Here is a 25831-nt window from a genome sequence, read left to right on the forward strand (position 1 = left end):
CCCATCAGGTGATAATGGGAGCCGTAGTCCAAAGTATTTGAAGGGTGCCAGGTTGGGAATGCCTGTAGAGTGGTACCTCGGGTTACAGACGCTTCAGGTTACAGACGCTTCAGGTTACAGATTCTGCTAACCCAGAAATAGTACCTCAGGTTAAGAACTTCAGGATGAGAACAGAAATCGTGCAGTGGCGGCGCAGTGGGAGTGGGAGGCCCCATTAGCTAAAGTGGTACCTCAGGTTAAGAACAGTTTCAGGTTAAGAACAGACCTCCAGAACGAATTAAGTTCTTAACCTGAGGTAACCCTGTACTACTTTTTACATTAAATATTTAATTGTGTTTAATAAGTCTCTTTTGTTCTATTTGGTTGGGATCCAACTCATGAGTTTCATCAGTGGAAGCCTGATTCTGCTTGTACAATAGAACTTCCCCCCTTTTCTCCTCCTGTGTGCCCCCTGAAACTGGCTTGGGGACAGGGAGGGACCACAAACCCCTCCCCAAACAGCACACACGCAGGGGGGAATCATTCCATCAGGCAAGCCAAAATGCTTGCCCTGGTGGAACTATCACTTTAGGGTGACATTGAATTCCTCCCTTTATTTCATTTCATTTAAACAATGCTACAGTAGGCATTCTCAAGTTTGTGATTTTGCTGTTATCATCACCATTTGTAGCTTCCCTCCCACAGCAAATTATTCTCCAGGCACCATCCACAGTGCCAATCCTAAGCACCCCTTCCTCACAGCTGCCATTTAAAACAACACCATGGAACAGAATCATATAATCAAAGTGTAGAGTTGGAAGGGACCACAAGGATCATCTAGTCCAGCCCCCTGCAAAGCAGGAACCTTTTGCCCAACATGGGGCTCAAACCCACAACCCTGAGATTAAGAGTTTCGTGCTCTATCAATTGAGCTATCCCTCATCACCCATTGAACAGAACATGCACAAAAGTGTACAGGCTCCTTGAACAAGTGAAGATGAAACTTCACCTGTTTGGTGTCTCTGGGGCCCAGTTTACATTTCTCAGTTTAACCTACCTCACAGGGTTGTTGTGGGTATATAATTGGGAAAGGGAAGAGTCACGTACACCACCCTTAGTTCCTTGGAAGAAAGATGGGATATACTGTAAATCCAGTGAATAAGTAAAGAATCTTTCCTGACCTTTCTTTGCTGTTTCTCCCATGCCGGGTCCAGGAGCAGGTCCCTGTCCCATTCTTCCTCTTGGTTCATATACTCGTCCTCTTCATACTCATAGTTATAATGTATGCTAGTGTCTATTTGGGTTGTCATGTTGTTTTAAGAATCAGATTGCTTTTCACACCTTCAGAGGTTTCTTGGCTCTTAATAATTAGTTCTCAAAAATAAATTGATCTTGCAGGCAGGCAGGCAGGCAATTCTGTCTTCTTTTATTTTCTTTCTTCTGCAGGAAAGTCTTGCTGGTGTGAGAGAGAGGGAAGTTTTCAGGTTGCAGGTTAAGAGCTTGCCTTCACTTTCTTCCTGTCTTTCTTTCTGCCCCTGGACTGCTGCTGTGATTCTCCGAAAGGAAGCCTGGCTCGTGCCGAAGGCTGATTCCGATTCTGCCTCTTATCCCCTTGCCTTGTCACGTGTCTCTGCACAGCCTCCCACATCCATCCCCCTCCCCTCTTTTCCCAAGTCCCTCCTTAGATGCTCGCAAGCCGGATTTCAACAGGCTGAACAATCTCTCTCCCCCCCTTAAAAAGTGGATAAAATAGACGTGTGTACTTTCAATCTTAGAAAAAGGACGATAGGCCTGCCATGCCCTATTGTCCTTTTTCTAAGGAACATCAGGAGAGAGAGTTGCAAGAGGAGAGAGGATGCTTTAGAGATAAAGTCTCCGAACTTCTGTGGTTTCTCCACTCAACAGCGCTGGATTTAGGAAGGCAATTCTCCTTGGATTCAATCAGAACATGGCTCTTGCTCCTTGGCTTCTCGGCCTGCTTCTTTGCTTCTACCTTCTAGCTCACACACCTCAACTCTGGCCTTTGTCTTTCTAACAGACAAGTTGAGAGAGGGGTGCCACCCGTTTGTTTTCTAGCACAGAACCACTTCCTTAGTTACCTTAATGACTCATACATAGGCCGTTACAAAGAAACTTGCCTGGCTATTCCAGCAATCAAATCCTTGTCGGATCCAGGCATACAGCCTACTACGCATCCCCCAAACTCACAGCAAAACAGATGCTAAGTGTCAGGAAAAGGCTTAGTTGGAAAATATGGGAAGTTCAAAAAACAACATGCCCCTACAATGAAATTAGATTGGTCCATAATTAGTAATGTATTTTGAAATGTTAATTTCTACATAGAAAAGCTTGGAAATAAACATGTGATTTGTACCAAAAAAACAACATCACGTGGGGGAATTATTCACAGGTGACCAACACCCTAAATTGTAAACATACTCTTTGAAATAATCATTTTTATTTCAATGGAGCTAATTTTCATGGAAGCACATTTAGCATTGCTGCCTTATTCTGGCAGTCTTATTTAATTTTAAAAAGGTTACCCCAAAATGATCTGTGAATCAATCTTTCTCCCTGTCTGTTAAGGCACTAGAACTGAAGAAACACCATCCAGGCTTACAATGTAATACACACGGTGACAGGTGGAAAACTACAAATAGTGCTGGCATAAGGTTGGAAAAAATGGTGCGACACATCCAGGATTTTAAAAATGGTTCTACAAAGGGAATGCAAGGGGAGGGAGTGTGGAGCAGAGAGGGGGAGAAAGGGAGGGCAGGACGGGGTTTAGAATAACCTATTACAAGCTTTCAGACAGTCATGTGTACTCAGCTGCATTTCTGTTTCACATTAGCTTGTGAAATTTCCAGAATAATAAGCAAAGGGGGAAAAAACTGGATTTCTAGTGCCAGTCTGAAGTCTAAAATATATACAGTAGTTAGTAAAATCTCTCCCCCCCCCCCGCAGTGTTTTCACTATTTTGAAATATGTGCCACACTCTTCAACACTGCTTTAGACTCAATCTCTACAGTACAAATTTAGCAGACTGGATGGTTGCTGACTCCATCACATTGACATCCCTACTGAACCCATCCTGCCCAAGGCTGCCCAACCCCACCTAGACTTCACACTACCTGTTCCAAAAGATGCTGTGCCCTTACCTGGCATCTTTATCAGAAGCACCAGCTGGCCACAAAAGGGTTCTCGCCCTCAGCCCTGGTATCCTTGTCCAGAAGAGGGGTTGGCTCAAGCCAGCAGCCAAGAATCTTGAGGCCAACCATGATGCTGACATGAATCACAATCTGCTTCAGTATTTTAACTTCCTGTGTGTTTTAACGTATTGTAATTATAGTTATTGCCTTATTTTACAGTTTTATCTTTTTGTAAAGTGATGGCTATAATTTTCATGAAATATAAATAAGTAAATAAATAAATGTCCCCCTACCCCTAGGAAAACAAGCTGGTTAGGCCTCATCTTGATGTAAAACAAGGGTGTGGAACTTTTATCTTTTCCCCATCCTGACAGACCTGCTTTGCGAGGTCAGCAGAACCATCCAAGCAGAACTGAACGATCTGCACTTTAGCTGGACTTAGATGTCCCTCAGGGTCCCTTCCCACTCTATAATTCTATTAGTTCCAGCCTGCTTTCTGCAGTCACATCTCTACCTGCCCCACAGCTTACAATAAATAAGTGGTCAGGTGTGTGTGGTTCGGGGAAACGGCTCCACAGGCCAATGAGGTGTGGTGTGCCAAGTTTGGCCCAAGGACTATAGGTTCCCAACCCCTGATCTAGTGAGTCCAATCAGGGCCTAATCAGTCTGAGAAGTTGATGCCAGTAAATTACACCACCGTTTGACCATGTGGCCAAAACTGGAATCAATTTGTTGGCTTTGTTTATAGCAATCTCTCATTTAAATACAGTAAATTCAAATAATTTCTGCAAGATAGTATCCCAAAGGTTGTTCACTGAGGACTGTATTCAGCTAAATAATGGTGCCAAGTGGGAAGACTTCTACTTACCCAATGGGACTTTCTCCCCTCCTTGAGTCATCCTCAGTTCTGCTTCAGAGGATAGGGGGAACCCCTAGAGCAGATTTAAGGGGCACAGGCCAGGAGGAGAGGGGCAGGATGTTTCACTGTGCAAGGAGAAAATGGAACTTTGCACTATGTTGAATTCAACCCTGAGGCATTTTTGGGGCTTACTTTCCAATGCAGCCCCACATGTGCTCAAAGGAGGGACCCTTGAGGACTGGGAGCCCCTCTGAAGTAATATTCACTGTATCACTGGGATGCAGCTAGAAGGGGAAATCTGTGGAGGTAGAAAACAGATCTGACCCACAGGCGCCTAGATTTGCCAGCGGGAGAACTTAGCAGAGTTAAAAACACTTTCAGGATTGACTACTAGTATAGCATGGAATATATGTTGTTAAACCCAGTGCTTTTTTTTCTGGGGACGATGATGCAGGGGTACACATACCCCTAAACATTTTGTGAATCTAAGTTTGGCCTCATTGAGGGGCAGTATTTCAATGTGAGTAGGAAAATGAGAGGACTCCTAAACATTTGGGGGGGGGAGCACTGGTTAAAACTTTTTGCATATCCCATTTAGTCTACCTTAAAAACACTTGCCCCTCTCTGCCTGCCTCTCTAGTGATGAACAGACCACACACAGCAGTATTTTTAGGAGCACCAGTGAAGTGGTCTGTGATCCTAGGATTCTGTATCCTAGGATTTGGAGAGGAACCACAGCTCAGTGGCAGAGTACATGCTTTGCATACAGGTTTAATCCATGCTATCTCTAGTTAAAAGGAGCAAGCGTCTGGTAATGAGAAAAGATATCTGCCTGAAATGGTAGCTGCTGCCAGTCAGAGTGGGCCATAATGAACTAAAGGAAAAAAATTTGGCACAGGGCAGTTTCTTATGTTTCCATTATCATTAGCAATGTTGCGGAGAATGCTGGAATGTCACTCATGGACACATGATACAACCACTTAATGTGGCCAGAATGATGTGGGCTCGTTTCCTTGTCTTCTGTGCATTGCAGTATCCTGCCTTCCATTACACCTTCATTCTGGTGAAATCCTCACCTAGGAATCTCTGCTCTCTCGTTTATCACTTTTTCCTATTATCCAGCGCCCGCCGTTCCCTTCATCTAGAATTTCTTCACTGAACACAGAAAATGTGTCACCTCCGTCTCTTAAATTTACAAGCCATGCATTTTCATAGTAAACTGCATTTAAAATGATCAGGCTGCAGCCTTGTTCTATTCAGAAAAAGATGCACAATAATATAGATGTGTTGTTAGGAAGAGTGTTGATGTGCTGTGTTGTTGGCGTCACAGCATGCAAAATGATTTATGGGGTAATCCCAAGGTTAAAACAAGTGGGAGGCACAGTGTGAATTACCCTCTAAATCATCGCAGTAATACAAGCCAACATCTATGCCTGGGGATTCAATGCTTCTCATTCTTCCTGTGAAAGATGGCACATAAGTTTAATTTGTATTTTAATAATGCCTCCTTCCTTGCAGTACTGTGCAAACATAAGATCCAATCCTTCCCTAGGTGGGTTGAGTGAATGTGATGGAAGAATCTCCGTAAGGTGTGAAGAGCCCTTTTTCCTTCTCTCCCCCAGTTCAAGCATGCATGAGTTCACATGGGAAATGGGAGGCATCTGATTCCCATATCCATCCCCCCTTATTCCACTTGGTTAGGGAGCACATGCCGAGTGCGAGAGATTGGATGTGGATGCAAGAAGTGTGCATAGGACTGCCATTTTCTATAATTGCCTAATGAAGTGACCTGCATGTGTGCTCATGGCAGGGAGGAGAGCAAGGAGCTGTTATGGGGATCTCTCTCTGTGAGTGGAGAAAACCAAATTGCGCAGTTTTCCCGTTTCTTTGAGTTTAATCTGGCAATCCTGCAATCCTATGGGTTTTTACTAAACTATGTCCTACAGTTCAGTGGAGCTTATTCCCTAGTTCAGAGATGGCTAGTCCCTTGTTCCGGGGCCTAATCCGGCCCCTCAAGTAGTTTTTTCACCCTTCCTCAAAAAAACCCCACCCTTTTTTGGCAGCAAAAAGAATAAAAATGACAGTAGGCAAAGCACGGTGGTGGGCTAAGCCCAGCAACTCTGATAGGTTTTACCGACTGAAGCAAATGAGCTGTTTCAAAAACACACACATACCAAAAAAAGTTCCTCTGCCAAATGAAAACGGTATACCAATGTTGTCTTTCAGATTTCACGTTAGCTATGGATAATAAATAAATAAACAAGCGGAGTCCCCAAACAAAGCTGAATTCATTGCGCATTCCCTTGTTTAATTCCTCCCGACTAAACAAAAAAAAATCTCAGCAGCATCAGTCGGCAAAGTGGCGGCGGAGGCCTCGCGGGGGCAGCAGAGAGCAAAGACCGGGTGGGAGGAAGGGAAAGACGCCGGCTCCGTTACCCTTGCCATTACCCTCTAACGACGGAAGCGGAAGCACGCGTCCCCGCTCTGGCTTCCGGGTCATAGGTGAAACACCTGGTGGACCTTCCCACGTGGAGGGACAAGAAAAAGAAGCACCGTGGGAACCGGCAGCGTCCCAGGTTAGTCCTTTCCGCTCGAGATCTCGCCTTCTCTTAGCACGAAGCTCTGTCGGAACAGGCAGCGGCTTCAGATACCGTGAAGAGTTAAGCTCCTTTATTCCCGGGTCTCCCATTGCCTTTCGAGGCTCACCTGCTCGTGCAGCTCTGCAACATTTGATCAGTTGCTGAAGAGTTACGACTGAGTCTTGATTCATTATATTAACTGCAGGCCCACTTTCATTATTGACTATGGGATATTTGTCATTCCTTTGCATTTTGCTGTGCTCTTAGTATCTGCCATTTTTAACGGCCAGCTTTTTCTTTGCAGTCCATCTTTCTCGAGGGCTTTCAAGAAGGTTTTTTCTCAAGCCCCAACTCTGCCTTCATAGCATAGGAAGAAGGAGTTGGGGAGAAGGATGCAATACATATGGACAGAGAGCGTGTCCTTTTAGTGGTTATAGGTCATGTAAGGGACATGGGTGGCACTGTGGTCTAAACCACTGAGCCTCTTGGGTTTGCTGATCAGAAGGTCGGCAGTTCGAATCCCCACAATGGAGTGAGCTCCTGTTGCTCTGTGCCAGCTCCTGCCAAGCTAGCAGTTCAAAAGCACGCCAGTGCAAGTAGATAAATAGGTACTGCTGCTGCAGGAAGATAAATGGCGTTTCTGTGCACTCTGGTTTCCGTCATGGTGTTCTGTTGCACCAGAAGCAGTTTAGTCATGCTGGCCGCATGACCCAGAAATCTGTCTGTGGACAAAGGCTGGCTTCCTCATCCTGAAAGCAAGATGAGCGCTGCAACCCCATAGTCGCCTTTGACTGGACTTGACCGTCCAGGGGTCCTTTACCTTATAGGTCATGTACACAGCGTAGCTCACGGTTGTAGGTCTGGAAAGGGGTGAACACCGCAGACTGTGGTGGAAGTTATAGCCTGGTCCTATGCTTCAGCCAGTGTGATGTAGTGGTTAAGAGCAGTGGACTCGTAATCTGGTAAACTGGGTTCGCTTCCCCGCTCCTCCACATGCAGCTGCTGGGTGACCTTGGGCTAGTCACACTTCTCTGAAGTCTCTCAGCCCCACTCACCTCACAGAGTGTTTGTTGTGGGGGAGGAAGGGAAAGGAGAATGTTAGCCGCTTTGAGACTCCTTTGGGTAGTGATAAAGTGGGATATCAAATCCAAACTCCTCTTCTTCTTCTTGTTTAACTTGAATTAAGAGCTGAATTAAGGTTTAGGAAGGTGGTGTTCAATAGGGCTTGATTCCATGTAAGTGCGGGATGGCAAGGTTCACAAACACAATTTGTGCGTGACTACCCATCAAGTGATGTTTCCTTGCTCAGGGAGGAAGCTAGACCTGTAAGCTGTCCCCATTTTAAAGTATTGTACAGTAATTATGTTCCTCTATGGCATTTCCCCCGTGATTACAATCTCATGTGCGTTAACCGATGAAGATGTATATATGAGTTCATACTTGGTGGCAATATGCATGGAAATAAGGATAGAGAATCTCTTGTTGGGAGGCCTCGTGCCATCAGCTGTAGCCAGCATGGCTGATGATCAGGATGATGGGCACTGTAGTCCAAGAAACATCAGAAGGGCCACAATTTCCATGCACCTGGTTTAGCTAACCTTGACCATTATCTCAATAATATTTGCAATAATGCTGCAAGGTAAGTTGGAAGTGCCTTTATTACAAATATGGAAACAGGATGAGGTGACTGAAATGGAGAGTTAGTGTCTTGCTGAAATCACCCAGTGAGTTAATGACTGAGCCATTGAATATTTTGACAACTTCAATTCATGACAGGTGTTCTTAACTCTGCTGCTTCACTGTTGTTGTTGTTTTGCAGGCTCCTATGCCCTTCTGTAGCTAGCTATTAATGTAGATTTCATGGTGGCTTTTAGCATCAGCCCAAATTGGTGCAACCTACTTATGATTTTGCTAATAGGCAAATTGGTACAAAACTAGAGATTCTTTTGATAGATTTTGGTTTATCTAATACTTCCTAGATCTGTTAAAACCTTTCATTTCCCTCCTCACAGGGTTAAAAAATGACATCCCTTGCTCACCAGCTGAAGCGCCTTGCGCTCCCTCAGAATGACCCCAGTCTCTTGTCTCGAAATGAAGTAGCATCACTACTGTTTGACTGTAAGGAAGCTGCCAATATTGACAGGGATACATTTTTTGCAATAGGTAAGTGAGGGGCTTAAGAACACAGTCTTGTATGATGCCTGAGGGGTCAATAAATTTGGCTGGCCTATGCAACCAGCCAAAATTTGTGGTTACTGCTAACTGTCTTCACTTAAGGAGGAAGAAGATATTGTCCCTCATGCTGGCTTAAGTTTTGGAGTTATCTGAAACAGGGGTTAGGCATTGTTTCTCCAAAATAGAGCATGAAATCAGAAATGCACCTTTCAGTTTGGACTCTGTGAAAGACCATATGTCTGCTCAGCGCAGAATATGCTCACCACTGGTGAATGCATTTGTGGACTCTGAACAAGGTTAGTTGTCAATTTACCATAAAGGGTCATCTGTTTTCTGCTGCTCCAAATGAAGTAAGATTGTTTTGGTGAATTTCATATTCAACTCAGGATTATAAGCAGGAATTTCTTTACCTTTAACCTTGGCTAATAATTCATAAACAGTTCATAAAGTGTTGTGCAGAAAGGGTGAATTATCCTAGCTCTTTCTTGCTCAAGAGTATGTTGCCTGAGAGAAATAAAACCTTGCAGTTGTGAGAAGAAACTAAACATTATTTAGATAGCTGTTTAATTCAGGTTGTATGTTTAATAACAAATTAGGGGCATTCTGTATTACACTCCTGTTATATCTGACAATCCTGCCAACCTAGCAGTTTGAAAGGACGTCAAAGTGCAAGTAGATAAATAGGTACCACTCTGGCGGGAAGGTAAACGGCGTTTCTGTGCACTGCCCTGGTTCACCAGAAGTGGCTTAGTCATGCTGGCCACATGACCCAGAAGCCGTACGCTGGCTCCCTCAGCCAGTAAAGCGAGAGAAGTGCTGCAACCCCAGAGTTGTCCGCGACGGGACCTAATGGTCAGGGGTCCCTTTACCTTTATATCTGGCACAATAGTGAAAGCCCATCCCCAGCACACACACACCCCCATATAAGCAACAGCCTTAAGGTCCTTGCTACTTGCAGCCAGTATGGTTACCCATTTTTGCACTGTGTAAGGAGAAACCTCCAAGAAACTTGTGTTGCATAAATCTTGTGAGAGATTGCAATTTAGTTGGTTCTGGGGTGATTAAAAGAACAATGTCATGTAGTAGAAACCAAGCTCGCTTATAAAGAAGAATGTAAATATAATAAATACAATTGTGTTGTTTGTACCTTGAGCCTGTGCAGATATCAGTAAATTGCTCCAGACTGAATGGCTCTACAGTTCATCTGCATGGAGAAAGTAACACCTGGTTTGTGATTCTGGCCAGTGTGAATTAGCAGCTGTATGTGTGCATTTGCTGGATCAAGCATTATTTGCCCCATGTGGTTTCATTGTCAGGGATCCTCTGCATAGAATGATTTGTCACTGATTGGACAGGCTCTTAAAACTGTGTGATGTGCTGAAAGTATTCCAATATCTTTCCTAGGGTGCACTGGGCTAGATGAGCTGATGGGGATTGATCCTTCCTTTGAGATTTTTCAGCCGACACTTTTCAGTCAAAAGTCCAAAGGTTTGGAACGCAGTGTCCAAACAAAGGCAGTAAACCAGCAGCTGGATGAAAATATTTCATTGTTCCTGATTCACTTGTCTCCTTACTTCATGCTCAAACCAGCGCAGAAGTGCCTGGAGTGGCTGATTCACAGGTAATCCATTCATGCACCTCTAAGCCTTGTTTATAGTAAACTGCCCACATCTTCAGGACAGTTACAACAAGTGTTGTCCCAAGAGGGCAATATTCCAGGGCAATTCAGGGAACAGAGGTTATAGCATTAGTTGAGATGTGTAATCAACTTTCACTTTATATTGTGTGAGGCTGGATCTTGTGGTCTGCAATTTGCAAATCAGTCTCAAGCACTGCCCCATGCTAGACGGGCAATACTGTGACCGGTAGGAGCTATTGTGAAGTAAAGGTATTTGACACAGAAACTCCTATGTCTAATCATGTGGTTGTGTTATGTCTGTTTGTTAGGTTCCATATTCATCTGTACAACCAGGACAGTTTGATTGGCTGTGTTTTGCCCTATCATGAGACAAAGTTGTTTGTGCGAGTTATCCAGCTTCTGAAAATTAGTGACCCAACTCAAAGGTGGCATTGGCTGTATCCGATTCAGGTGAAGTAGCAAAATATGAATATATGTTGTTGTATTTCTAATACTGTTACAGTGGAACCTCTACTCACGACCACAATCCATTCCTGAGGCCCGTCCTTATGGCGAAACGGGTCGCTGAGAGAGGTGCCATTGTGCACAGGTGGCAATTGCTCACTTCTGCGCATGTGCAAACGGCGCTTGCCACTTCTGCGCAGGCGCAAATGGCAATCGCCGCTCCAGCGCAAACCCGCCGATTACTTCTGGGTTTGCCGTGGTTGCAACTTGGAACGTCTGCAAGTGGAGGCGGTTGTAAGTAGAGGTTCTACTGCATTATCCCTGGTTGTCTGCAGCATAACTTCATCAGTGGTTTTGAGACTTGGAACTTCATGGGGAGCTCATACCTTTATGTATCTGCCTTCTTTGCATGTTGGCTGTGGGCCTGGCCAGAGTCGACTTACTAAATTGAACGGCTTGCTTTTTTGGCCCCATACTTACAGTTCCCTTTCGACTATGTTCATTTTTCTCTGTATGCCAGGAACTGGAAAGCTGTGGCCCTTCATATATTATTGGACTCCAAATCCCATCAAGCCTAGTCAGCATGGGCAATGGATGAAATATGACATCTGATGTCTCAGCCAGCATGTTTGGTGGTCTGGGATTATGGGAGTTGTAGTCCAACAACACCCCTAGCGCCACAGATTCCCTGTCTCTGCTGTATACTTTCACTGCTTTTTAAGTTTTGCCTTATCCATATTGTTGACTATACCTTTCAATACATTAAACAGAATAAACCAGGATTTTTATTATGCCTGTTCAGTCTTCCACTGATTTACTTGTCACTAGCAACACAATTTCATGTATGTCTACTGGGAAGTGTAGGCTGCAGTCTTGTATAAAATTACTTGAAAATAATTCCTATTGAATTGCATGGAGTAAACATCATATTAATTTATAATAAATTTCCCCATCTTTCCTCCAAGGAGCTCATAACAGCTTACATAATGACTCACCTCCCTCCACCCCCCCAAAAAATTATTATCACAACAAACTTTTGTGGAAGTTTAGAATGAAAGTGATTGGTCTGGCAATGCTGCTGGGAGTTCCCAGATGCATAGCTACCCAGAGTGCTGGGGCAATCCAGTCAAATGAGTGGCATATAAATAATAAAATTGTTATTATTATTATAGGTTTAGCCACATGACTGCACACATATGTTCGCAAATATCATGGGCATCAGTGGTACATGTTGTTGTTGTTATTTAGTCGTATAGTCGTGTCCGACTCTTCGTGACCCCATGGACCAGAGCACGCCAGGCACCCCTGTCCTCCACTGCCTCCCGCAGTTTGATCAAACTCATGCTGGTAGCTTCAGGAACACCATCCAACCATCTCATCCTCTGTCATCCCCTTCTCCTTGTGCCTTCCATCTTTCCCAACATCAGGGTCTTTTCCAAGGAGTCTTCTCTTCTCATGAGGTGGCCAAAGTATTGGAGCCTCAGCTTCAGGATCTGTCCTTCCAGTGAGCACTCAGGGCTGATTTCCTTAAGAATGGATAGGTTTGATCTTCTTGCAGTCCATGGGACTCTCAAGAGTCTCCTCCAGCACCATAATTCAAAAGCATCAATTCTTCGGCGATCAGCCTTCTTTATGGTCCAGCTCTCACTTCCATACATCACTACTGGGAAAACCATAGCTTTTACTATACGGACCTTTGTTGGCAAAGTGATGTCTCTGCTTTTTAAGATGCTGTCTAGGTTTGTCATTGCTTTTCTCCCAAGAAGCAGGCATCTTTTAATTTCGTGACTGCTGTCACCATCTGCAGTGATCATGGAGCCCAAGAAAGTAAAATCTCTCACTGCCTCCATTTCTTCCCCTTCTGTTTGCCAGGAGGTGATGGGACCAGTGGCCATGATCTTCGTTTTTTTGATGTTGAGCTTCAGACCATATTTTGCGCTCTCCTCTTTCACCCTCAATAAAAGGTTCTTTAATTCCTTCTCACTTTCTGCCATCAAGGTTGTGTCATCTGCATATCTGAGGTTGTTGATATTTCTTCCGGCAATCTTAATTCCGGCTTGGGATTCATCCAGCCCAGCCTTTCGCATGATGAATTCTGCATATAAGTTAAATAAGCAGGGAGACAATATACAGCCTTGTCGTACTCCTTTCCCAATTTTGAACCAATCAGTTGTTCCATATCCAGTTCTAACTGTAGCTTCTTGTCCCACATAGAGATTTCTCAGGAGACAGATGAGGTGATCAGGCACTCCCATTTCTTTAAGAACTTGCCATAGATTGCTGCGGTCGACACAATCAAAGGCTTTTGCATAGTCAATGAAGCAGAAGTAGGTGTCTTTCTGGAACTCTCTAGCTTTCTCCATAATCCAGCACATGTTTGCAATTTGGTCTCTGGTTCCTCTGCCCCTTCGAAATCCAGCTTGCACTTCTGGGAGTTCTCGGTCCACATACTGCTTGAGCCTTCCTTGTAGAATTTTAAGCATAACCTTGCTAGCGTGTGAAATGAGTGCAATTGTGCGGTAGTTGGAGCATTCTTTGGCACTTCCCTTCTTTGGGATTGGGATGTAGACTGATCTTCTCCAATCCTCTGGGCACTGCTGAGTTTTCCAAACTTGCTGGCATATTGAGTGTAGCACCTTAACAGCATCATCTTTTAAAATTTTAAATAGTTCAGCTGGAATACCATCACTTCCACTGGTCTTGTTATTTGCAGTGCTTTCTAAGGCCCATTTGACTTCACTCTCCAGGATGTCTGGCTCAAGGACAGCAACCACACTACCTGGGGTGTACAAGACATCCATATCTTTCTGGTATAATTCCTCTGTGTATTCTTGCCGCCTCTTCTTGATGTCTTCTGCTTCTGTTAGGTCCTTACCACTTTTGTCCTTTATTATGGTAATCTTTGTACGAAATGTTCCTTTCATATTTCCGATTTTCTTGAACAGATCTCTGGTTCTTCCCATTCTGTTGTTTTCCTCTATTTCTTTGCATTGATCGTTTAAGAAGGCCTTCTTGTCTCTCCTTGCTATTCTTTGGAAATCTGCATTCAATTTCCTGTATCTTTCACTATCTCCCTCGCATTTTGCTTGCCTTCTCTCCCCCGCTATTTGTAAGGCCTCGTTGGACAGCCACTTTGCTTTCTTGCATTTCTTTTTCATTGGGATGGTTTTAGTTGCTGCCTCCTGTATAATGTTGTGAGCCTCCACCCATAGTTCTTCAGGCACTCTGTCCAGCAAATCTAAATCCTTAAACCTGTTCCTCACTTCCACTGTGTATTCATAAGGGATTTGGTTTAGATTGTATCTTACCGGCCCAGTGGTTTTTCCTACTTTCTTCAGTTTAAGCTTGAATTTTGCTATAAGAAGCTGATGATCTGAGCCACAGTCAGCTCCAGGTCTTGTTTTTGCTGACTGTATAGAGCTTCTCCATCTTTGGCTGCAGAGAATATAATCAATCTGATTTCGATGTTGCCCATCTGGTGATGTCCATGTGTAGAGTCGTCTCTTGTGTTGTTGGAAAAGACTGTTTGTGATGACCAGCTTGTTCTCTTGACAGAACTCTATTAGCCTTTGCCCTGCTTCGTTTGGATCTCCAAGGCCAAACTTGCCAGTTGTTCCTTTTATCTCTTGATTCCCTACTTTAGCATTCCAATCCCCTATAATGAGAAGAACATCCTTGTTTGGTGTCAATTATATAAGGTCTTGTAAGTCTTCATAGAATTGGTCAATTTCAGTTTCTTCAGCACCAGTAGTTGGTGCATAAACTTGGATTACTGTGATGTTAAAAGGTCTGCCTTGGATTCATATCGAGATCATTCTATCATTTTTGAGATTGCATCCCAGTACAGCTTTCGCCACTCTTTTGTTGACTATGAGGGCCACTCCATTTCTTTTGCGGGTTTCTTGCCCACAGTAGTAGATATGATGGTCATCCGAACTGAATTCGCCCATTCCCGTCCATTTTAGTTCACTGATGCCCAGGATGTCAATATTTATTCTTGCCATCTCATTTTTGACCACATCCAACTTACCCAGGTTCATGGTTCTTACATTCCAGGTTCCTATGCAATATTTTTCTTTACAGCATTGGACTTTCCTTTCACTTCCATGCATATCCGCAACTGAGCGTCCTTTCGGCTTTGGCCCAGCCGCTTCATCAGCTCTGGATCTACTTGTACTTGTCCTCCGCTCTTCCGCAGTAGCATGTTAGACACCTTCCGACCTGAGGGGCTCATCTTCCAGCGTCATAACTTTTATATGCCTGTTGTCTTTGTCCATGGAGTTTTCTTGGCAGGGATACTGGAGTGGCTTGCTGGTTCCTCCTCCAGGTGGATCACGTTTGGTCAAAACTCTCCACTATGACCTGTTCATCTTGGGTGCCCTGCTCGGCATAGTTCATAGCTTCTCTGAGTTATTCAAGCCCCTTCGCCACGGCAAGGCAGTGATCCATGAAGGGGTACATAGTGGTACATAGATTCATGTAACTAGGTACAGGATTATTCTCTATGATGTAAAGTGCCTTGAATTTATGATAATGGGAACTACTTATTGCTTTCTGTATTTTCTGTCTGAATTTTAATTAACAATTTTTTGTCTTTCTCTTCTGATCCTTTCTTTTTTGCCACAATTGCAGAAACCAGGAGTCCCTCTTGCAAGGGGAACTTTGATCACACACTGCTACAAAGACCTGGGTTTCATGGATTTCATATGCAGTCTAGTGACAAAATCTTTAAAGGTTGGTGTGCTGTTCCGGGGCAGTGTCAATTTGATGTTCTCCACATTTGTTTAAATACCACTTCAGTGAAACACTGAAAGGAAAGAGAAATTGTTTAGAAATGTTAAATAGCAGTTATTGTGTTGCAGCCCACTAATGCTGGGCAGACCTGAACAATGGCTGCGTTTACCAAATATCACACTATAAAATTATTGGATCTATTTAGTTGATCCTTCATAATTTATTTATTTTTCTTCTAATGAAGGATATTTCCCTGGCAAATGCATTCTTTTAAATAGGAGTTTAACATTCCTCAATGGGAAATAACTATTATCTTGTTAGGCAATTGGAATTTCCTGGGATCCATTTGCATGCTTACCAACTGGGGATCTGGTACATGTGCTTGAGGGTGGTGAGTTTCTCCCTGTTTGGAAGGAATCCCAGGGGTCATCTAGTCCACCCCCGGCAATCCTGGAATGTCGGCTAAAACATGTGTGACTTGTATAGGATCTCTGTCTGGCAAGTACGTGAGCTAGCCCAACCTTTCTTAATACAGTATGGAAAGCAAATGATGCCATACAAATGTTGTTTTTGCCTTTGTTTTATCATTATCCTAAATACACTTCTCACTTCTCTCTCTAGGCCTTTTCACTATATCCAGGGAACTTATCACAATTGAGAGTCCTGTTTACTTTTTATGCCTCTACAATTGTGTCTGCTCTTGGGGCTGCAGCAAGTATAAAAGACTCTCTAGTTTCCAGGCTGCTTCCTTATATCCAAAAGGTACAGTTTTCCAGAAGTGATTAATTTTGCTCTTTCAATTTACAGTTTTGGTTTGTGGGCATGCATTTTGCAGTAGATAAACAGAGACTTCCTTTTTTTAACTAGCCACATTTTGAATGTTGGCTTTGAAGGGAAAGCCTGTTGATGTTGCACCAGCTTTATATGAAAATGATACTTAATGATTCTCGTTCTCTCAGCTATTACTTTTTCCACCTGCATTTGAATTGTACAGTATTATAAATTGGGGTGGGTGTATTGTTATCACCTGAGAGCACAAGGCTGTTTATAATCCTCGTCCCTGGTGTTTCCAGGTCACCAATGGGACTTCAGTGTTAAATCAAGCCCCTGGTAGTGAGAAATTTTACTGTATTTATTGGCAATAGCCCAGTTCTGGGATTGCTTTTCAGAAGCAGGAGCTGCCTTGTTTGCGAAGTGGATATTATTTAATTTATGGAGTAAGGTATTGAAGTTTTTGTAGATGTGAGTCTTCCAAAATACTTTGTTAAATACTCCTCCCAAAGACCTGCCCCGTTTCTCTGTCAAATTGTCAAAAATATTTTGGGTTGTTTTTCTCACCCTAGGGTTTGAAGTCGACATTGGTGGATTACAGAGCAGCAACCTACATGATCATAAGCCAGTTGGCTGTGAAGATGACAATGGAAGTGTCTCTGGTTCGTTCCTTGGCATTGCAAATCAGCAAGACTTTGACCAAAACGCCCTCTCTTATCAAAGAGGGTTTAGGCTGCCTCATCATCCTGCTGCAGAGTCAGAAGGAAGAAGGGCTTGGGAAAAAGTAAGTTGAGCTCTCTGTTTCCAGGAGGCCCCAACCTACAAGATGCACTGATCAAGTAGTTAAGAGGAGTGGCTAGCATTGCCCAGCTGGTAAGCAAAGTTGTAAGAATTGGCAAGAGCAGGACAGTAAAGTGGGACTGCCTACCAGCAAGCGGCCAGGCTGCTTGCATGCTGTTGCATATTTCCCAGGATTTTGCAAAGAAGCGGCAACTGCAAGCTGATCGGAGCAATCCAGTTGAACTGCTTGGCCTGAGTGAATGCTTCCTACCGTGTGCAGAAGAACAAGAGCAGCTAATTTCCTGGCTCTTTGAAGATAACCAGCTGCCCTGAGTCCACAGCTTAGTCACCTTAATAACAAATGACTGACAGATTAAACCTCTTCAAACTGTTAAGAGCTCACATGTGTTTATGGTTGCTTTTGGTGTTTTCTCTTTTGTGCAGGCCGTTTACCTATCTCTGTAATGTTCCCAATGTGATTGCCATCCTTCATGAAATTTCAGCAGCTCATGATGTCAGTCCAATTTTGCATTACCTCTTGCCACACCTAGTTCAATCGGTTATTTATGGAAAAACAGGTATGTCGGTGGATTCCTGGCGGTTGCTTTTGTGAATGAGCCATAGGAGCTCAGGTGTTTGATTTCCCCTTAGAAGCATAATTATTTTGGGGTCAGCCAGCCTCGCAGTGATGGCCAAACTTGGCCCTCCAGCTGTTTTGGGACTACAATTCCCATCATCCCTGACCACTGGTCCTGTTAGCTAGGGATGATGGGAGTTGTAGTCCCAAAAAAGCTAGAGGGCCAAGTTTGGCCATCACTGTGAAACAAGATATTTCTTACAGCAAACATAGGACAGAAAATACTACATTCTGCTGTACTGCAGAATTTTATTTGTGCTCTAATACAGTTTAAACATACGGAACTTTTCAATGTAAATGTATTTCTTTCTAAAAAAAATTGTTACAATGTATTTATCCTATCTACCTTTTTCAGAAATGGAAGAGAAATCTGACTTGGTTGGTTATGAAACCTCCATAAAACATCTAGAAGCTATAGTTACAAGTATCCCTTTAGAAAAAGATTTGGATCGTTTATTGGCCTGGTAAGCTACCCTCTGTTGAGTGAGTTTATTTCTTGTCCTTGGTGATCTGGAGAGCATCAGATAGATTTTGACTCATTTTCATCTTGCAGTGTGACTTTCTAGAATATATCGGTTGCCTGTTCTAGACACAAGCAGAGATCCATAACTTGGAAAATGAAAACATATTCATATTTTAAGTTCCATTGCATTTATGTGAATAAAAGTAACTGTATAGTGCATGGGACGCGGGTGGCGCTGTGGGTAAAACCTCAGCGCCTAGGACTTGCCGATCGCATGGTCGGCAGTTCGAATCCCTGCGGTGGGGTGTGCTCCCACTGTTCGGTCCCAGCGCCTGCCAACCTAGCAGTTCGAAAGCACCCCCGGGTGCAAGTAGATAAATAGGGACCGCTTACCAGCGGGAAGGTAAACGGCGTTCCGTGTGCTGCGCTGGCTCGCCAGATGCAGCTTGTCACGCTGGCCACGTGACCGGGAAGTGTCTGCAGACAGCGCTGGCTCCCGGCCTATAGAGTGAGATGAGCGCACAACCCTAGAGTCTGTCAAGACTGGCCCGTACAGGCAGGGGTACCTTTACCTTTATAGTGCATTCAGGTTTGGCACTGAGAGAGAAAAGTCCTTTGCATGTAGGCTTGCTATTAAAACGAAGAAGCTCACAAGGGAAATAAAATCTAATTACTAGCTTTTGAAATGAATTGAGAACTGTCAAAATGTAAATGGCTTGTTATATTTCTGTAAGGTGATAATTTATTCATTTTCTTACCACTTCAGTAAATTTCTAGAAGGGTATATCTCGTATGGTGTAGAGAGTGACTCTGATCCTGGCAAAATGGCTGAGATGAATAAGCAGCTGCTTCCTCTAATCAGGCTTTTTGAAAGAAAGTAAGTGGAGAGAGATGTGTTACCTGTTAAAATCAATATGTCTGTTGTCAGTATTCTGGGGTCATAGGGCAGTGAAGGTCAATGGGCTCCCCTCCAGATGTTCTTGGACTTTACAACTCCCATCATCCCTAGCCAGTGTGGCCAACAGTCAGGAGTGATTGGTCCAATATCTGGAGGGGGCACCAGACTGGTTGCTGCTGTCATGGGGCATGGAAAGTATACACAAGCCTTGAATTTGTAACCTAAATGTGTAGGTACTTTACATTTTATGCCCTTGTGCACTCTTCCAAATGTTAGGGGGAGGTTCATTGCCCCAAATCTCTCCTCAAGAGGAAGGTTTTAGCTACCCTGTGCATAAGGCTTCAAGGTGGATGCAAAACAGTGTTCCTTTGGGAGAGGATTTAAAAGCCTGGGTGCAGCCACTGAGTATGTTCTAATTCTCTAAAAGTATTAGGGACTTAATAGCTTGATAGCAGATTAGTTTCTGATTTACAGTAAGCATCTCTTCGGTGTTTTAGATGTATATAACTTATTGCCCTAAATTAAGTGTTTAATACAGGATAATATATGATCTCCAATGCACTCATTCCATTAGCACAAGGATTTCACCCATACACACATCCCACAGCATTCCCCAAGTTGCTTTGGGTGACTGGGGGAACCCCTGGAGCAGAGGAGAGGGAGAGGAAGTTCTGTTGGCAGCCAAAAGTCCTTACGCTGAGGGATCAAGTTTGTTGAATACTGCTCGGTGTCTTTATAATACCTTGAAAATAATTTTTACCTTCCCTGAAACTCAGGAGAATAGACTGCCCTAAAATGCTCTCTGGAAAACATTTTCTTCTTCTTCTTCTGCCTCTGGCAGATATTCTGCAACACTAGATTCGGTACTGGAGGAATATCTGAAAGATGTTAGAAATCAGAAGGAGCAGGATCTCTTCCACCAGTTTATTTCTCTTTCCATGAGTGGTGGTAAATACCAGGTAAGTCAAAGATCCTCGAGATTTCTTCTTTTTAAATGTGTTTCCGTACCAGCATTATAATCAGTGAGTGTGGTAAAAAAAAATCCTTGTAAAATGAAAGATGACTGCATTGTTATGGCATCTTATCAGTATTGATGAAATCAAGGCATTTTCAGAATTATTATGAATAATATATACATTGCTAACACAGTAACCACTCAATCCTTTGTATGTCTACACAGAAGTAGATCCCATTGAGTTCAGTGGGTCTTGCTTGTTGTTAAGTGGGTACAGGATTGCAGCTCAAGTAATCTTCATTTGTATCTCTAGTTTCTAGAAGATTCCGATACGTCTCTGCTGCTTAGCCTGAATCATCCACAGCCAGCGGTCAGAGTTCTGGCTGTTCAGCAATTGAAAGAAATCATTCAAGCATCAAAGGTTTGTTTGGTCCCCCCCCCCCTTTGTTGCACTTTAAAAAATTAGGATGTGAACTGATTTAGCAAGCAGTGTGCCGGTGGCAACAGAAAAATGTACCTTTACAGTAACCAAAGGTAAATTCCCAGTATTTATATCTCATTGACTCTTCGTTTTATCTGTTAACATTAAGGGACAGTCAAATCTCTGTTTTCTTCATGTCAGTAAAAAGGTGAAACTGGCTTAATTGAATCCAGAGTGTCCATTTCACAAACAAAAGGGCTCTATTCCTTCACAGAAGGGACTATGATGTAAGGGGAGCTTGAGGAAATTCATAGAATCATAGAATTGTAGATTACCTGAAGGGTCATCTAGTCCAACCCCCTGCAATGCAGGAATCTCCATGACAGATGGCCATCCAACCTCTGCTTTAAAACCTCCAGTTCTGTAGGAGGCAATTTTCACTGATCTCTTTCTCCTGAAGCCACCTGTGCCACCTGTCCTACTGCTCCATATGGTTCCCCAACCCCTGAAGCAAATCTTCATGGCACTGCATTAGGAAGGAGGGGTCATTGACATTCATTCTCCCATCCTACCTTCCTCTTCTGAGTGAAAGCCTGGATCCAACCCATCACTGTCAACAACTACTGGGATGGGTGATTAGAACATAAGAAGCTGCTTTATGCTGTGTCAGACTATTGGTCCATCCAGCTCAGTATTGTCTATGCTGACCAGAAACAGCCCTCCCAGGTTTCAGGCAGCATCTTCTGAAGACATACCTCGAGATTTCAGGGATTGAACCTGCATGTTTGCAACCCACACTGCGGGTTGCGATTCGGCGCTTATGCGCAAAGCGTGATTTAGTGCTTCTGCGCATGCGCGACCGCCGAAACCCCGAAGTATCCGGTTCCGGTATTTCCGTGTTTCGGTGGTCCGTAACCTGAAAAAACACAACCTGAAGCAGCTGTAACCCAAGGTATGACTCTATAGCTCTTCCCCAATCAGACTTCTTCCTTCTTTTGTTATTGTTATTGCTATTTTGTTACTGTTATTGTTAAATTAGGAACATGCAAGCTACTTCCTAATTTAGCCTCTGAACATGAGCAATCAACTGTTCTCTCACCACTCCTCCTGGGCCTAGTATTTTGGAGAGGAGCAGAGTTTCTAATATGCTTCACTCTTTCCGATTATTGTGTGTTGAGCATGATGTACAGTCAACGCTGTGAGGCTGATCATGGGAATACAGAAAAGCCTTTGGCTAATTATAGTTTGTGATTATGTCATTAGGCACAGTCTGTTGCCATATGAATTCTACAACTGTGATTCTATAGACCATCTGTCTTGCAGCTTACTGTCATAAGTAATGTGTAATTATCTAAATAATATTGTGTCTGCTTCTGAACTGGAATTGGCGTTTTACTAAAAGTATTAGTCCACGTCTTTTGAATGTAATTGAATTGTATGATGATTTCTCGCCCTTCCTCTCTTTTCAGGAAGGCTTTGACGACTCCTTTATAGAAGAAGCAATTTTAGCACGACTTAAGGATGATAATCTAGATGTGATTATGTCATCTCTTGGTACATTGGAGGTAGGCCTTCGTCTCTTCAAGGGCCCAGAAATTCTTGGTATTTATTATCATTTGTGATTGCCTGACTTACGATGGCATGCGTTTCTGGAAAAGCATTTTTTTCCGGTATCGGCCATGCAGTAAGATAAATATCATACTAAAGTATGTTTGATAGTTCTCAGTTTCATCGCTTATTCTTAGGTTGCAGTCCTATCACAATGCATTTGAGAGCAAACACAGACAGTTCTTACGCTCAGGAGTTAAAGTGTTTAGATAGTTATTCCAGGTTGTGGGTGTAGATATCCTTTTAACATGTTATGGCTTTGTTCACTTAGTTTTAGTGGAGACCAATGTTCTGTCTTGCCACTAAATTAAAATTCAAGAGATTTCCTTTTCTCTCCCTTGAAAGACAGGAGTTTAATAACAATATTCACAGAGCAATCTAGAAATCCCTAGGTTTTTCTCTTCAAAAGCAATTTCCCATGAATATAAAATGCACTTCTTGAAAATATTTTTTAGTAAACCTGAAATTTTGCTTTAGACCTACACAATTGCTTCTAGTTTTTGTCCATGCATATGTGGTGTTTTTTTTTTATACTGGTTCCTTTTTTTCTAGACCTGGTTGCTTAATTCAAAGACCTTTGATGAACAAATTGGCTTCAGTCTGTTGTGTCTTTTTGAAAGAGCTGACCTCTCAAAGGATGAAAAATGGTAAGTGTTCATTTTTACAGTTCCCTTTTGGATTCTTTAAAGGCAATCTTTGCTAAGGGTCTCTTCATACCTTCTCAGAATTTTAGTTATTTTACAAATTTCATTTAATTTCTTGTCTGGAGATCAGATTATACAATACACTTTGCTGATTTAGTGGCATATTGTTACTTACTTTCTTCTGGAATTATTGTATATTGAAGGAATATGAATTAAGTGGTTCCCATCTGACAGAGACTTCTGCTGGCATTTGCTGATTTCCCCCTTTCCTCTGCAGCATCTTCTTCAGAGGGAAACTCCAGAGTAGTGTGGCAGGTGGCACTGGGGAATTGACAAATATCTCATCCCCGTTTCTTCCACTGGATTGAAGCCAAGGATTCAGTTACTCAAAAAGAGGCAGTGGCAGGTTTCCTAGCAATAAACAAAGAGTTAAATATATAGCATCTTCCATATCTTCAAGCATATAATGCAAGAAATTGGGATTTGTGTTTTAGAGCATAACGTTTCTCCAAACAATACAAAACTTGTGTTAATAAGCTCTGCTAGTAGATGCTCTTCAGCAATGCAGTCATCAGCTTCCATCATATTAAATAACATGCCAATATTAAAATATTTTAGGAAGGGGAACTGTGTTGCAAAACTTGATTTTGGAGATGTGGTCTAAAAATATCCATTGTTCTTTCTTCCATGTGTGTGTTAGGTGCAAGATCCTGGAGGCTGCAATACACCTTTTAATCAAAGAAGAGATTCTTAAAGAGAATAAAGAGCTCTTAAACCAATTAGTCCTAAAGGCACTGCCATTTATAGTCATAACCAGCAGTGATTCTAACTCTGCCGAATGGAAAGTAGCACTTTGTGTGGCAGATTCTGGTCTTTGCTCCCTACATCCTTTGCTGAAAGGCTGGCCACAAGGTAAGCCGTTAAAAATAAAAAGATGGGTTCCTAAAATAAGTGACACAGGTTTTTTGGTAGCATTATTCACAGTGGTAGCATTATTCACAAGATAACAAACTTACATTTTTCTGTTAAAAATGCCCGAAAAATGTGGCTCAAAAAGAAGCAAGATGTTTTTGGTTTAGTTATTTTTTTATTGTTCAGAAACATTTTATCAGTAAAAACTTAGGTTGTAGTCAAACAAAATTTACAATAGCATTTTCTGCATTCAGGGCACATGACATTTTATTTTTAAAGTGTGCATGATACAAAGAAAAAAGGCTTTGGCAACATGGAATAACTTCCTACAGTAAGAAAACGTACAGTTGACATGCCTTTAGAAAAACATCAATGACATTGCATTTTTGAACATGAAGTGAAGAAGACTATGCTGAAGGCAAAGGTTTTGCAGAATTTAGGCAGTCTGCCATTGTCTTTAACCATACTGGATTTGATGTTGTGTCTGATATATTAATGCTATTTTTTGCTTTTTGGTGAAATAGCTTTCAAAAAGGTGGTTAAAGTTTCTAAGTCAGAAGACGTGATAGGTACATCTAATGCAAAACTGATCAGCCTCTTGACAGAGAACCTAAATTCAGAGGATTCTTCCTTCACTTTACAAATGGTATGTTTGTAATTGACAATATTCTTTTAAATAAAAAGCTGTTATTTATGTTGTATGACCAGTAGATATAAAAGATGCTTGATCACAGGCATTATCACAATAAAGCAACTCATAGATTGGGAAGATGCAAACTGTAGTTATTGAAACCCAGATTGAATGATGGACACGGAATACTTACTTTGCACAATTTGCACTGCCTCACATTGAAGGAAATATGCAGAGCAAGCATATGCGAAGCTCCCTTGAGCAAAATTATTGTCCCTGATATGGTCTGCTCTGAACAGCAGCAACACCCCATGGTCCCTTGGGCCATTTATTTAAAAAAATTATACCACCTCCTATTTTAAAAGCTCTAAGCAGTTTCTATAAAAATGAACGCAACAAAAATCCAACAAAGTTCAGTAACATTTCCTTAAAAAAGCAAAATGCCAGTTGTATCTCCCAAATAAAAGTGAGCAGTGTACAAAGACACGTTAAAAATTAAGAGTTACATTCCAGGGAAACTTGTGTAAACAGATACCTTTTTAAGAGGGCTTTAAAGACTTATCACTGTTTGCCTCATGAATTACCGAAGAGAGAATGTTCTGGAGACTGGTTACTAATGATATGAGTGATGGCCACCAACTTGGAGGACTTCAAAAGAGAATTAGACAAATTCATGGAGGGGATAGGATACTAGCCATCATGGCTGTGCTCTGCGTCCGTAGTCAGAGACAGTAACACTTCTGAGCACCAGTAGCTGAGAACCTCAAGAGAGGAGAGTGTTTAGGTCCTGCTTGCCACAGGCATCTGTGAGAACAGGATGCTGGGACACTGGCCTGATCCAGCAGGCTATTCTTTATGCTCTTAAAACACCTTCCCATCTGTAGCTCATTTTATATGTTAAAACCAGGTTCTGTATATGGCATGTGGATAGGGGAAATACACAGAGAAGCCAAAACGCAGATATTGGCCAACCTTCTTTCTAAAGAACTACAGTGGTACCTCGGGTTACATACGCTTCAGGTTACAGACTCTGCTAACTCAGAAATAGTACCTCGGGTTAAGAACTTTGCTTCAGGATGACAACAGAGATCGTGCTCCAGCGGCGCGGCAGCGGCGGGAGGCCCCATTAGCTAAAGTGGTGCTTCAGGTTAAGAACAGTTTCAGGATAAGAATGGACCTCTGGAACAAATTAAGTACGTAACCAGAGGTACCACTGTAATGTTACAAAATATAGATATATAAAAGAAAATTTACCTGTGTTTTCATTCCCTTTCAAGGTGGAAGGTCTCATCAGTATTGCTGAGGAGTCTCATTCAGGGCTACAGAAGATAACCGCTCACATTATCAGCTCTGTTCTTGTCCAGTCCTGCTGCAGTAGATCGCAAGCAGAAGAGTGTCGTTTGCCACTGGCTTTGAAGGTCTTCTATCTTTTGAGGAGAAAAGTACAAAAATTTGAAGACACTTACCATGCGGAGGTGAGGACTCCTGAGTTTGTAAGCTTGACTGAAAGAAACTGAGAATTAGGCAGGAAACAGAAGGGATGTTTGTTCTGT

At 42.6% G+C, this 25831-nt stretch overlaps 2 protein-coding genes across 2 annotated transcripts in view; one reads left to right on the top strand and one right to left on the bottom strand.

Annotated features, from left to right (window-relative positions):
• ACTN2 (actinin alpha 2) overlaps positions 1 to 6306 on the bottom strand; it is a 56109-nt gene extending 49803 nt beyond the window's left edge. The window contains exon 1 of the mRNA XM_083432154.1: positions 1161 to 6306. Within this exon, the coding sequence (XP_083288280.1) occupies positions 1161 to 1289 (129 nt within the window). The 5' untranslated portion in view covers positions 1290 to 6306. The remainder of the gene's footprint in view (positions 1 to 1160) is intronic.
• A 117-nt stretch (positions 6307 to 6423) lies between these two features.
• Positions 6424 to 25831, top strand: part of HEATR1 (HEAT repeat containing 1) — a 40329-nt gene continuing 20921 nt past the window's right edge. The window contains exons 1-17 of the mRNA XM_083432288.1: positions 6424 to 6563; positions 8579 to 8729; positions 10146 to 10362; positions 10689 to 10830; positions 15457 to 15558; positions 16180 to 16320; positions 16902 to 17113; positions 17554 to 17687; positions 18102 to 18210; positions 18976 to 19086; positions 19949 to 20066; positions 20376 to 20483; positions 21953 to 22048; positions 22644 to 22738; positions 23436 to 23647; positions 24172 to 24293; positions 25556 to 25753. Of these exons, the coding sequence (XP_083288414.1) occupies positions 8588 to 8729; positions 10146 to 10362; positions 10689 to 10830; positions 15457 to 15558; positions 16180 to 16320; positions 16902 to 17113; positions 17554 to 17687; positions 18102 to 18210; positions 18976 to 19086; positions 19949 to 20066; positions 20376 to 20483; positions 21953 to 22048; positions 22644 to 22738; positions 23436 to 23647; positions 24172 to 24293; positions 25556 to 25753 (2259 nt within the window). The 5' untranslated portion in view covers positions 6424 to 6563; positions 8579 to 8587. The remainder of the gene's footprint in view (positions 6564 to 8578; positions 8730 to 10145; positions 10363 to 10688; positions 10831 to 15456; positions 15559 to 16179; positions 16321 to 16901; positions 17114 to 17553; positions 17688 to 18101; positions 18211 to 18975; positions 19087 to 19948; positions 20067 to 20375; positions 20484 to 21952; positions 22049 to 22643; positions 22739 to 23435; positions 23648 to 24171; positions 24294 to 25555; positions 25754 to 25831) is intronic.

This window comes from Podarcis tiliguerta, assembly GCF_965153285.1.
Source record: "Podarcis tiliguerta genome assembly, chromosome: 3".
Taxonomy (NCBI): Eukaryota; Metazoa; Chordata; class Lepidosauria; order Squamata; family Lacertidae; genus Podarcis; species Podarcis tiliguerta.